Source organism: Podarcis vaucheri, assembly GCF_965113315.1.
Source record: "Podarcis vaucheri genome assembly, chromosome: 11".
NCBI classification, from domain to species: domain Eukaryota; kingdom Metazoa; phylum Chordata; class Lepidosauria; order Squamata; family Lacertidae; genus Podarcis; species Podarcis vaucheri.
The window spans coordinates 62,369,173-62,383,376 of record NC_138749.1 but is presented as its reverse complement, the minus strand read 5'-3'; the positions used below and the strand labels follow the sequence as shown (position 1 = coordinate 62,383,376).

General features: G+C 44.6%; 1 protein-coding gene across 3 annotated transcripts in view; it reads left to right on the top strand.

Moving 5' to 3' along the window:
* The window catches only part of VPS13A (vacuolar protein sorting 13 homolog A), a 161,800-nt gene that overhangs the window by 40,502 nt on the left and 107,094 nt on the right, over positions 1 to 14,204 (top strand). For all 3 annotated transcript variants that reach the window (XM_082241458.1, XM_082241457.1, XM_082241459.1), the window contains exons 11-14: positions 428 to 555; positions 3,442 to 3,548; positions 8,465 to 8,636; positions 12,732 to 12,794. In XM_082241458.1, coding sequence (XP_082097584.1) covers positions 428 to 555; positions 3,442 to 3,548; positions 8,465 to 8,636; positions 12,732 to 12,794 — 470 coding nt within the window. The remainder of the gene's footprint in view (positions 1 to 427; positions 556 to 3,441; positions 3,549 to 8,464; positions 8,637 to 12,731; positions 12,795 to 14,204) is intronic.

Below are 14,204 nucleotides of genomic sequence, written 5' to 3'. Positions count from 1 at the left end.
CCTTATTAAAGTTTAAACCAATAAGTTTGACTGAAAGTTAGGAAAGCTAGTGACTGTCTCAAAGCCATATTGTGTTTTGTTGATGAGGTCTGTTGAACCACCACATTCCATCTACTATACCACACTGACAGCTGAGGAGGTTGCCTCAGGGATGCTGGCTCATTCATAGGTTTCCTCATTTCACAACAGAACCTTTGTTCTGTGCATAGTTCTACTCATATAGACTACATTAGCAAGCGCACTGCTTGTGATTGGGGAAGTGTTCACGAAGACAAGTGTTACTACCTGGTAAGTAGCAGGGAATCCTGTTTTCTTTGCTCACAATAGTCAAAAAAGAGAAGATCTACTCATAAATGATAAAGCAGTTTACAGGATCCACTTCCCTTTTGACTGCCTTGTTCTAAAAAAATTCTGTTTTTTGTTGTAGTATTCCGTCCAATATCAGCTAAAGCCAAGCTCCGTATGAATCCACGATCTGATGTTGACTTTTCTGCACCAAAACTAGATCTAGATGTGAATCTTCAGGATATAGCCATAGAACTTAATAAACCACAGGTAACTTTCCAGAAATGATTTTAATTGAAATAAACTTCATTTTTCTCATGGACCCGGAATCACATTATAACTTAACATTCCTAACACATTCCCTGTTGCAGATGAACTTTCTAAAATAATAACAATAATATAATGATAACACACCCACACCCACACACCCATCCCTACAGCTGATCTTTATATGTAGATGGTGTCGCCCTGCTTGCATTGCTTCCCATCCCCTCTCACTGTCCCAGTTTCCCTCCCCAGAACTGTAGTGTGTGTTCTTCCTCACTTCCAAACCACAAAAGAGTTGGAATGTCTCCTCTCTGTCTCTCCCATCCATAGCTTCCCTTCAAAAAAATCTCTCTTCCCACGCTACCCCATTTATCTTTCTTTTCCCCCTATTCCCATCATCTGCTACAAAATGTCTTCCTAGGGGCCAGAGAAGGTGCAAGGAGAGGCCCTCCGCTCCAGGTCATGGAAATACTTCCCTCTCCTATACTCCTCCTCGGGTGACCCAGTCAGATTCAGGTGGATTTCTGCAAGGGCTGAATTCCAAATTCAGGCTCATTCCATGTGCCTCTTGCACCTGCTAGTGGCTTAGACAGACAGTGCAAATTATATAGAGAAAGAATTATCAAATTTGTGTTCCTCATGTTGTACACTGCCCTAGAATCTTTTGATAATCTTTTCATAAAGGGTGGGAAAAAATGAATTAAATAAAGAAATAGTTTTAATGTAACTGAATTGTGAGGCCAACAGATTTCATTCATTTCTGTGTACATAATACCATATTATACAGTGAGAGCAATAATACACTGAACACATAAATAACATACAGTGGTACTTCGGGTTAAGTACTTAATTCGTTCCGGAGGTCCGTACTTAACCTAAAACTGTTTTTAACCTGAAGCACCACTTTAGCTAATGGGGCCTCCCGCTGCTGCTGGGCCGCCAGAGCACAATTTCTATTCTCATCCTGAAGCGAAGTTCTTAACCTGAAGTACTATTTCTGGGTTAGCAGAGTGTGTAACCTGAAGCGTATGTAACCCGAGGTACCACTGTATATCAGAAGAGACTGAATCTAATTATACAATCAGCTCAGCTCAGTATCCAAAAACCTGGCTGCATTGATAAATTATTCAATACACTAAACAGTAACAGAGAAAACAATGAAATAAACTATGTAATCTTATGGTCCATGAGAGGCTATCTCAGGGACTGTAGGAAGCATTGGACCATCCTTTCCAAGGGCAGAGAGAGTGTTCCAGCCTCAGAGAGGGAGATCCAGTATTGAATGCCCCTTCTCCAGTACCACAGAATCTACTGTGGATATCACCCTTATTATTTTGGTAAAACTGAAAAGGCTGTGTGCTAGGCGTAGATCCAGCAACTTCTCAGTCCTCTGACATGCCCTCCCCACAAGCAATGGCAAAAACTACCCCCGTCCAGCTCTGAATGACAAGAATTTTTTTTTAAGGAAATGAAAGGAAGGAGGAGTGCAAGAACATTTGTATGCCCTCATGCCTGCCCTGCTGGCAAGGAGCAGAGCAGGGCATTGAATGAAGTGTATCAGCTGCCTTAGGTCTTTCCTCCCTATGCCTAAAATAGTACAGTGGTACCTCAGGTTAAGAACTTAATTCGTTCTGGAGGTCCGTTCTTAACCTGAAACTGTTCTTAACCTGAAGCACCACTTTAGCTAATGGGGCCTCCCGCTGCCGCCGGTACTTAACCTGAGGTACTATTTCTGGGTTAGCAGAGTCTGTAACCTGAAGCCTCTGTAACCAGAAGTACCACTGTACTTAAAATATATTGTAATAAAGCTTAGAGACAACTTGTTGCCACCTGCTGGATATCAGAGCAATATGCAGGAAAAATAACAAGTGTGTTCTATACATTGCAGACCTGCTCACAGGGACCCCCACCCCCAGAGTAAGGCCTGAGCCAAGAAGGGGTACAAACAGGACAGTCTGGGATTTAAGAATTGGCCACAACTTTATTGATTCCAGATGTAGGCTGGATTCGGCCTAGGCACTGGGTGTATATCGCTCACACCCCCTCACATGACAGGGTCAAGCCACGTATGACCCTCCCAAGCCATTGAAGTAAGCTCTATGGCCCATCTGCTGCACACCTTGGCTTTTGGGATAGGATGAAGCTGTTGAGGACGTTTCTTCGTTTGCAAAAGAAGTTTCAGCATGCCCTTCAGCTCATTGGTCAAAGACTATATGGTGCTAGTATCAGTCGGACATCTTGTTATTCATTGGGAACATCACCCATTCAGAGCAAGAGCCTTATCAACAATTGTCTTGGTCAAATGGGGAAATTTCTATGTTATGCTGAAAATCAATAATAATGTCTATTTAAAACAAATAATGGTTTGGCTCAATTCCTTCTGGCAAGATTCTTAGGTCAGGGTCTGACATTAAAGGTTTTGCTTCTCTGTCTTTGCTTCTACAGCAGTAGTCCTTTTGAATGGACAATTTGCAGTGCAGGATTAACTGCTCATTTTGGGATAAACACTTGATTATGAACATTCATGTGTCTTCCTTCACTGAGTGAGCGAGAAAAATGAAATTTTCTGCAAATTTCCATTTACTCAGTAAAAAGAATAAAATTCTGTTTCACCCAGTAGTTAATCTGTAATTAGTTAACCTGTGTCTCTAGAGCAGAACATGCTTTCACTCACATATTTGTCATGTTTAGTGTGATTTTCTTTTTTGGCAAGATGATGGTTAATGCAGAATCCTACTTGTATATCTGCATTTCTCTATTAAATACATTATTGGCAGTTTAAAAAAGAAAGTTCTGCTAACAAATAGCTTGTACTAAAAATAATGTTTTTAAGGTTCTGTTATAATTCTTTTGTAAGAAAACTCCTAAGTGTAACACTTTTTCCTGCAGTATTTCAGTATTATGGAGCTTCTTGAATCAATTGATATGATGACTCGAAATTTACCATACAGGAAATACAGGCCAGATGTTCCTGTTCACAACAATGCCAAGAAATGGTAACGTATCCATTTTTGTAAATAACTTGCTTCTAAAAATTACCTGTGAGGTTTTTTTTTATCAAAACAACATTGTTCTTTCTGAGAGAAAAATCAAGCATGAATTCATTTTCAAACATATTTTCCAGGAGGGTTTTAGCTCATCTCTTGAACATATTAATTCATATGTCTTTAAGCTGTGTATTGAAATGTGCACAACATAATTACAACATATTTCAGACTGTTAAACAAGATAAGTTCTGTCCAGTGTCATACTTGGAGTAAAGTCTTTAAAATCAGTGGACTTAAGTTAGTCATGAATAACTCAAGTTCATTTCTAATAGGTCTGTTCTGAGCATGGAGATGAGCATATTACTTACCGGTAATCTGGTACAACCCTATGATTGGAGATGAGCATATGTCCCTCATTTCTGTTCTACTGCTTTTCTTTTGGAGGCTTAAAAAAAAGTTAACGCTGCCTGTCTCCAGAAGGCCTCTATTCTTTGGAAGAAACAAAAGTATCACCTAGAGCTACTTTTTTTTACTATGGCTTTTCTGAATTTGTAACTGGTTGGCGGACCAAACTCAAAGAATAGTCATTAATGGTTCCACATAAACCTGAAATAAAGTGACAAGTGGCGTGCCTTAGGGTTCTGTCTTGGGCCCGTTGAGGGGATGTTCATCAAATTTGCAGATGGCAACAAGCTGGGAGTGGTAGCTAATACTGCAGAAGACATGATTGGGGTTCAAAATGACCTTAACAGATTGGAGAACTGGGGCCAAACTAACAAAATGAATTTCAGTAGGGACAAATGTAAGGTTCTGCACTTAGGCAGGAAGAACCAGCTGAACAGATATAAGATGGGGGACACCTGGCTTGCCAATAGTACATGTGAAAAGGATCTAGGGGTCTCCACAAGCTTAACATGAGGCCGCAAAAAAAGCTAATGCTGGCGGTTCGAATCCCTGCAATGGGGTGAGCTCCCGTTGCTCGGTCCCTGCTCCTGCAACCTAGCAGTTCGAAAGCACATCATAGTGCAAGTAGATAAATAGGTACTGCTCCAGTGGGAAGGTAAACGGCATTTCCGTGCGCTGCTCTGGTTTGCCAGAAGTGGCTTAGTCATGTTGGCCACATGACTCAGAAGCTGTATGCCGGCTCCTTTGGCCAGTAAAGTGAGATGAGCGCCGCAACCCCAGAGTCCACGACTGGACCTAATGGTCAGGGGTCCCTTTACCTTTATTCTTACTTATGTCCAATTCTGGGCACTGCAATTTAAGAAGGATATTGACAAGCTGGAACATGTGTTGCAGGGGGCAACGAAGATGATCAAGGGTTTGGAAAGCAAGCCTTATGAGGAATGGTTGAAGGAGCTGTGTATGTTTAGCCTGGAAATGGGGAGACTGAGTGGAGATATGATAGCCATCTTCAAATATCTGAAGGGCTGTCACATGGAAGATAGAGCAGACTTGTTTTCTCTTGCTTGGAGGGTAGGATTTGAGCCAGTGGCTTCAAGAAGGTAGATTCTGACTCAGCATCAGGAAGAACTTTCTGAGAGTAAGAGCTGATTTGAGGCGGTTGCTGATTACCCAAATGGGTTGGATATTATCCCTCGTCACGTGATGGAGGCAGGAGAGCAAAGAACTCTGGGAGGCAGGTGCAGTTCCCTCAGTTTTTCTCTCTCCTGCCTGATGGATCAGATCTTTTCACCTGGCTCTCACTGATCTTCCTTTTCAGTTAACTTTTTCAAATTTCAGCTGTTCCTTACTGTTGTTTTTTCTAGTGTTTTCCAATTTTTCTTATTTCCCTTTAATTTCTTGCTGAGTTTGGTCTCTAACTTCCATTTCTCTCTGCTGAGGTAAAAAAAATAAAAAAATCCTCCTGTGTCTTGCCGCTTCACTCTTACTTTTTCCTTGACTTTCCCTTCTTTCCTTTCATTCACCCTCTACAAGAAAATGTGTCGTATTCTTGTCAGTTTGCATTTCTTAGTGCAGAAAGTATCGATCTCGTGTGTAAAGATCTTTCCTATTCTTTTCTATTCCGATCAATACAAGAAACTACTAGAAGCTTCTATGTGTGAGGAAAGCATAGGCAGAAGTGTTAACAATTGTTTGGGTTATACCTTTTGGGAAGCTGCTTTGAACTACCGTATTTTTCACCCTATAGGACGCACCGGCCCATAGGATGCATCTAGTTTTTTGGGGGGGAAATCAAGGAAAAATTTTTTATCCCCCCCCCCCCGGTTTGCGTAGCCATCCCCAAGCTAGAAGAGGGAGACGGAGCGCTCCGCCTCCCTCTCTGCCTTCAGGGACAGCCTCTCTAGCCTCCATGGGGGAGCGGCTTGCCCCGCTGTCCCCCGAGCTTGTGGGGCTGGCAATGGGGAGAAGCAATCTTGCTCCCCCCCCCCGCCAGCCTCCAGATCAGGTCCGGGAATAGCGGGGTGGCGGTGCTCCGCCTCCCCACTATCCCCCGAGCTTGTGGGGCTGGCGATGGGGAGAAGCAAGCTTGCTCCCCCCCCTCGCCAGCCTCCAGACCAGGTTGGGGAATAGCGGGGTGGCGGCGCTGCGCCTCCCCACTATCCCCCGAGCTTGTGGGGCTGGCGATGGGGAGAAGCAAGCTTGCTCCCCCCCCGCCAGCCTCCAGACCAGGTTGGGGAATAGCGGGGTGGCGGCGCTGCGCCTCCCCACTATCCCCCAAGCTTGTGGGCTGCAGGCTGCTGCCCACAAGCCTTGCGAGCCCGCGGGAACTCCTGCCGGGTTAGCAAGGCTTGCGGATAGCTTCCTGAAGCCTGGAGAGCGAGAGGGGTCGGTGCGTATCAACCCGTCTCGCTCTCCAGGCTTCAACGAAAGCCTGCATTCGCCCCATAGGACGCACACATTTCCCCTTCATTTTTGGAGGGGGAAAAGTGCCTCCTATAGGGCAAAAAATATGGTAGTTCTCTTATCTCTATTCTGCAGAGTCATGCTGACTAGAAATATAGGCCAAAAGGAGCCTGGGTCTTACTTTTCTCTTTCTCTTCTGGTGTGGTGTTTCTTAGTGCTAAGGTTTAGTCTTATTATGAGTTAAGTTCATAAATGCTGCAACTGGATTTTATATGGACTGAGCCAATCCTGATTGTATTGGATTTGATAACCATTACACTCCTTTGCCTTCAGCACAAGTAAAGCTCTGCCGAATGAAGTACTATTGCCTTTGGTCTATTTTTGGGAACTCTGCTGAACTCTGCAACGTGTTTAAGGTTTTCCTCCACACGAATGACACACGTATGACAATGTATGACAGTTCCACCCTTACAAGGAGGATTAGGGCCTGTGTCCCAGCCAACACAAATTTTGGCTCATCTCACTGTCAGCATCCACCACAGCTGAGTTTGTGGCTAATGCTGGAGATTTGTACAGCAGCTACTTGATCTTCACCAAGTACATTTACCAGGCACTACAAAATAGACCTGTTGGCTGTGGCTGATGCTGCCTTTGGCCGCACAGTACTTCAGCAGGTGCTTTAGTCATTATAACTGCAGTTGGGAAAAGCTGTGATCCCAACCCATTCGGGTCATCAGCAACCATCTCAAGTTGGACAGTTGGTCTTACCTTTCGAAGTGTAGATTTGAGAGAGGTTGCTGATGATACAAATGGTACCCATCTCTACTGTGGTCTGCAGTAATATGGGAAGGAGGGGATTTACTATACATTTTCCTTTCTGGCTAAGATCAATGTCTGATGCTGCTTGGTGAATCTGAAAAAACTGAGGGGACCGCACCTGCCTCCCAGAGGTGCAGAGGTCTTTGCTCTCCTGCATCTGTCACATGATGAGGGGTACTACCCAACCCATTTGTATCATCAGCAACTTCTCAAATCTACACTTCAGGGAGCAGATTCCGTCAGGAGCTTGTGGACTATCTTTCACTCGAGGTTTCTATAAGCAGAGGTTAGATGGCCATCTCTCATGTACAGTGGTGCCCCACAAGACGAATGCCTCGCAAGACAAAAAACTCACTAGACAAAAGGGTTTTTCGGTTTTGCGTTGCTTCGCTAGACGAATTTCCCTATGGGCTTGCTTCGCAAGACGAAAACGTCTTGCACTTTTTTCTTAAAGCCGCTTGAAGAGGCGCAGTTGCGACGGACCGTGCTTCGCAAGACGAAAAACATCGCAAGACGAAAAGACTCATGGAACGAATTCTTTTCGTCTTGCGAGGCACCACTGTACAATCTAGCTGAGATTCCTGCCTTGCAGGAGGTTGGGCTAGATGTCCCATGGGGTCTCTTCCAGCTCTACTATTCTATGATTTTATGAAATGTTACGCATTCCAGAAATGGAAAGCTGGACAAATCTGGATTCTGCTGAAATCTTGGAGCTGTTGTGGTAAAAAGTTCCAAAAATTTGGTAGGGGAGAATTCCATAAGCATCCCATAAGAACATATTAAACTTTTGTGTTCTTTGGAGGAAAATCAATAACTGGGTTCTTTTGCACCAACTTAAGACTCATAATGGGGACGCAGGTGGCGCTGTGGGTAAAAGCCTCAGCGCCTAGGGCTTGCCGATCGAAAGGTCGGCGGTTCGAATCCCTGCGGCGGGGTGCGCTCCCGTCATTCGGTCCCAGCGCCTGCCAACCTAGCAGTTCGAAAGCACCCCCGGGAGCAAGTAGATAAATAGGGACCGCTTACAAGCGGGAAGGTAAACGGCGTTTCCGTGTGCGGCTCTGGTTCGCCAGAGCAGCGATGTCACGCTGGCCACGTGACCCGGAAGTGTCTTCGGACAGCGCTGGCCCCCGGCCTCTTGAGTGAGATGGGCGCACAACCCTAGAGTCTGGCAAGACTGGCCCGTACGGGCAGGGGTACCTTTACCTTTACCTTTTAAGACTCATAATAAGATGTGCTTTAAAAGGAAAAATCCTTTTTCATATTGTGCTTTCCCAAAATGTTTTCTTTCCCCCCATTAGGTGGAAGTACGTTATATTTGGCATTCTTGAAGTAAATGTTCAACCGAAGTTACAGATGTGGTCTTGGGAACATATTCGTTACCATAGGAATAAAGTGAAGAGCTACAGAGATCTGTACAAAACAAAAATAACATCAAAGAAGCCTGCTGAGGAATGTTTGAACATGCTGGAAGTTAGTACTTTGAAATTACTGTTAATTTGGAGATTAACTTTTATAATAAACACTAAAAATTCTGTCTGCTTTTCCTGATAGTTTTCTAAATGCCGGTGTTGTATATTTACTTACATATTATGGTACACCATTTTAGTTTGTGGGGCATCATATCCAGTGGAAAGGGTGTCCACCCTGTCGCAAGACACTAGACAGGAGCAAAGACTTGTGGGAAGCAGGCTGAACTCAGTTTTTCCTCCTGTCTAGACGCAGACAGTACATTCCTCCCAGCTCTCCCGACTCAGCTAAGTTTTTTACTAGTTTCTGAACCCCCTTTTTTCCTTTAGATTTACCTTATCATCATTTTAGTTTTACAGTTCCTTGCTCTTTCCGTTGCTCTTTACATTTGGTTGTTGTTCTTATATGCCCCCTTTCTTTTATTCCTTAGTTGTTTACTTACATTGATAAATTTTCCAGAACCGGTGCCCTTGCCGCAGCACCAATGGCCGTTCCCGCCTTCAGGCGCAGTGGCCCACTGCCATTTTTCTGGGATCACAACTGTCTTTCTTTCTTTCGTTTTGGTGTGTGCGCTACGTGTGTGACTGGTGGTGTGGCGTTTGCATTCTCCTGCCCTGATTTAAAAACAACTTGGCCACCTCCTCCTGGTTTGCTGTTTTTACACCGGCAACGGAGTGAGTGTCCCTGTTACGTCCCTGCCTGCCTGCTTCTATTGGCCTTTGATCTTGAAGCCTGTCTGCCTGCCTTCCAGTTTGCTTTGGTGGCGATGGAGTGCCTGCCGCTCATCCTCATCCTCCTGGTTGGTGGCTGTGACAAGGAGAGAGAGTATAGCTTCTGTTCCCCCCCCCCACTCCTGCTCCACGGTGTGGCACAGCAAGTTGAGTGGTTTGGTGTAAGGCTTTTGCCTGCCTTTTCTCCTGGTCCACGGAGTGGCAAACCGAGACCTTTGGGCTGAATATATCTATTCCTCCTCCCAGTCCATGGTGTGGCAAACGGAGTTGAGTGTTTATTTGGTGAAAATCAGAGGCTTTTTGTTTCTGTGTGTGTGTGTGTGTGTGTGTGTGCGCGCGCGCGCACACACGCATGTGCCTCTTTGCTGTTCTAATAGCACATGGAAAACACTTGTGGCTGAAGCAGCCCACCTCCAAAAAAGCAAAGCAAAAACAGCATGGTGTCCTCTAATCTGGGGAATTTGCTAAGGCTTCTCCCCCAGACCTTCTAAAGAAGGAAGCCTCAGCGGCTAAAAGTGCTTCCACTCTGTCAAATGCGAAGACTATACTGCCACCTGCTGGCGAGGGACAGATTGATGCTTTATCAGATTCTGAGCCAGAATTCTTAGGTTTTTTGGCAGAACAGGGACAAGAGTGTCATGTTCCCTCGCCAGCCACTTAAGGTGCCCCACTCCACCCCCCCCCCCACTTCTCAAACCTTTCCAGCCTCATTGATTGAGCAGTTAAAGAAAGCCCTAATTGCTTCACTGTCCTCTGAATTACATTTAACTTGCTTACTTACTTACTTCCAAAGAAGCAGCCTAAGTTTTTTTTTTTTAAAGCAACTCATTCTGCCACCCGGGGGGGGCAGTTGGAGTTGGATCTTAGGGTCTCTTCCCCTGACACCTTCATCTCTATGGGAAAAAAGGCTGAGGGTGAGTTTTCTTTTCCTTCCTCTCCACCCTCTTTGCTAGAAGCAGAAGTTGATGATGATTAGAGTGATGGTTCTGTTCAAGACGAATCCTTTTCTATAAGACTGTTCCAAGAGTCTAGTGCCCTCATCCTGAAACATAAGATAATGCACACATTGGAATTATCAACTCCGTCTCATAAAATGTCAGCCTCAAAACCAGAGAGTGAGGTGTCTTTACTAATAACAGCACTTCAGCTAACTTTATGTTGGTGCCATCAGTATTGAAGGCAGTTGTTAAGTCTGAGCTTGACACACCTATGTATTCTAGAAAGAATAATGCCCTGGCTGTCGAGTTATATGATATGGATCCTGAATTCATGGCATATATTAAGATCCCTGTCACAGACTGACTGGTGTTAAATCTTTCATCTCATCATCTGATCCCTCGGGAGGGAGATGCCCAACTCCGGGACATGACTTACAGGAGGCTGGAGTTCGCTCCATGTAAATTCATGAAGCAGCTGCCTTTTCCTTAAGAGCTTCCTGGGTTGCTTCATCATGTGACCAAGCATGCATTGTGTGGCTTGAGGACTTAATGCAATCAACACCAAAGTCTGAGTAAGCTACTAAGGGCTCAGGCCTTTATGGCTGATGCCTCTATGGATTCCGTTCAATTTTCAGCTAGAGTGGTGGTGTCCCAGGTAGCAGCTAGATGCACTTTGTAGCTAGAGCTGGAATGCGGATGCAGCATCTAAAGTGAACCTTTCTACCATTCCCTTTTCCGGCGGTCACCTTTTTGGGAATTGAAAAATGTCCTTATTGAATCAAAGGAAAAATGGAAAGTTTTGCTAACCCAGAGAGATTACAAGTGACCAGCCAGTTTCTCAACAAATGCTTTTCAATCTCAGTCCTTTCTCCTCTTTGAACCCAAATAGACAAAGGTACTTTAGATTCTGATCCCACCCCTTTTGTTAACATTTTCAAGGTAGGCAAGGGTTCCAGCGGTTCCAGGCTTCCTCAAATGCAGACAACCAAACAATGAACTCAGTGACGTCTCTTGTGGATGGCTCATCTTTTTAGCTTTCTTCCCGCCTGCAAAAGTCTGTCTCCGACTGCTGGGTTAAGGAAATTGTTTCAGAAGGTTACCTAATAGACTTCATTTTGGTTCCTCCCGATCATTTCATCCCTTCTCCACTACAAAAAAACAAACTTTGTCTTCAAGCTGTTTGGTCTTTGATTCACTGTCTTCTTTCCATGGGAGCTATAGCTCCAGTTCCTTCCCACCAGTGTCTTTGTGGTCTCTACTCCATATTCTTCGTTGTGCTCAAAAATAGGACAGAAGAAATGGCACCTCAGTCTCCTAGTGAAAGCGCCAGCCTTTCAAGAAGCGCTCAAAATAGCATCCTTCTCAGCACCCTCTTGGATACAGTGAAGGGGGAAGTGTCTCTCCAGAGAGGATAGTCAGGATCAAAGCAGCAGCATCTCTTTTGATTTCATTGAAAGTAATGTTCATCAAATTTATTACGAGGCAGCCTGCCATATTTCCAGAATTCTTCTGTGCTCTTATTTCATTTATTTATACTTCCATTCTGACCCCTAAAGCCCTAATCTTCCTTCACTTTACCCAAAGCATTTTTCTATTTTCATAGCCCCTATTTTGCCTACTCCAAATTTCAAGTCACCATTTATATTTGCAGGAGACCAGAAATCAAATTACAGAATGCTATAGAGAAAAGTAAGGAATCAGAGCCCAGTAGAGTCCTTCTTTATTTATTTATTAATTATTCATTTCTGTACTAGTACAATTCAAACTTTATATTTAGTCATTAAGTTTGAATTGTACTAGTACAGAAATGAATAATTAATAAATAAAGAAGGACTCTACTGGGCTCTGATTCCTTTCTTTTCTCTATAGCATTCTGTAATTTGATTTCTGGTCTCCTGCAATAGGACCTACCTAAAGCCCCCCAGCCTCTTTCCTATATCCCCTGTGTCATTCCCTTCAGTACTCCTGAAATTTGTGTTTTACTATGGTGCCTTTTCAGGAAAGACTTTGGTAGTAATTTAAATACTAATGAATTCATTATGCCTTCAGCTTGTGTGGACTAGAGTCTATTTCTTCAGATGCAAGAAGTGCTACTTTGGCAGGTTGATGGAGTAGAGGGAGGAATTGTAAACAGTGAGATTAGAGGGAAATGAAATGAAAATTACAGTGTGTAATTGCTACATTAAAGTTTAAATATATGTAACTATTCACACAGTAGTGTTCATGATAATACAAATATCATTTAACCTTGATAAATTGTAACGCAGCTGTTTCACAACTTTCTCTCACAACTTCCTCTAACTCTGACCAGGGTGGTGGGGGGAGAGATCTACCATAACATTTCTCTTTTCATAAATAATTACGGAGGAGCCATTTTGCCATTTCTCTGTGTAGTGACATTTTATTTTACTTTCAATCCCCCTTTATAGGAACTAGAGAAGACCTTGGACATATTCAACATCACTCTGGCAAGACAACAGGCAGAATTTGAGGTAACTGCTCTAAAATGAATTTGATTTTATGGAAACCATGAGTTAGTTGTTTAACATCTTTGAGGTTAAAAAGCTTCTATTTGCTCCTAGCTTGGAGAAATGCATAAAAGTCTTCAACAACAGCAAGCTCAAATTAAACCTCCGTGGAACAGTGTCTGTATATACATTTCAAATAAGTTCCAGTACCTCAGTCTTGGCATCTCCTTTTGGGAGGTCTATAGATTCAACCATTAAATTTTCAAGTTATAGTTACTTATTAATATGTTTCCAATATAATTTAAATTACCAAGCAATAACATAGGGTTGCACTTGCTCCTCCAGAGCTTCCACATTCTGATACAGATCTTCTACACACTTGCTCTATTCAGGGCTTTTTTGAGCCAGAATGCCCCTGGAACAGAGTTCTGTCACCCCCAGGAGGCCAGGGAGGGAGTGGGGGAGAGACCTGAGCAGCCTCAGCAAAACTCTGCTGCACCTCTGGCTCATGAGACCCTCCCCAGATCCCAAAGCAGCCGCCCTCTGCAGCTCCAGAGGGGGTCTCCTCAGGAGCAGGAGGTGCAGTGGGGCTTTGCTGAGGCTCTCCCGCCTAACAGCTGACCTCCCTCTGCTTCAGCTTTGCAAACAGCCCTGCTCCTCCTGCTTGCTTGCTTGAGCTGGAGAGGCAGGGCCTCTCTGTGAACCAGCTGAGCAGAGGTGCAGGGAAGTTCATTGCACTTTGCAAGCTGTCCTGTCTCTCCTTCTTTCTCAAGAGGAAGAAAGCACTTTTTCATGCCTTTAAAGCCCCCTTTGCTGCTTTCTGCCTGTTTGTGAGCTGAGCTACCCAGCTCAGAAAGCAGGATACTGCCTTGAGCAGGGGTCGGCAAGGCTTACTGGGCATGGGCCGGATCACTCCGGCAGAGATTCCCTGTGGGCTGGACTGGCGCAGTGCGATGCCGGAAATCGCTTCTGCGCAAGTCCATGGTGCCGGAAATTGCATCTGCACATGTCCAGATGCCAAAAATCGTGCATGCGCAGAAACGATTTCTGGTGCTGCGGACATGCGCAGATGCGATTTCTGGAGTCATGGAAGTGAGTCCCTGCGCCACGCTGTGCCGGTTTAGCGCAGTGCACGGGGACTTGCCGAGTGGGCAGCTTGGTTCGGGGGTGGCTCATGGGCCAGTGAAGCGACCCTCATGGGCTGCTTCTGGCCCATGGGCCTTAGGTTGCTGACCTCTGGCTTTGAGCCTTCCCTTCCCTCTTCCAGACAGAAGCTGTTGCTTGAAATTAAGGGGTGGAGGAGGAAATTGCTATTACTTTAAAGCCCCCTTTGCTCCATTCTGCGTGTTTGTGAGCTAGTGCAGTGTTTCCCAACTGAAGGCCATATGGTTATTCCAAGAGGGCCACAGGTGAAAAATGTGTAAATGGGCCATA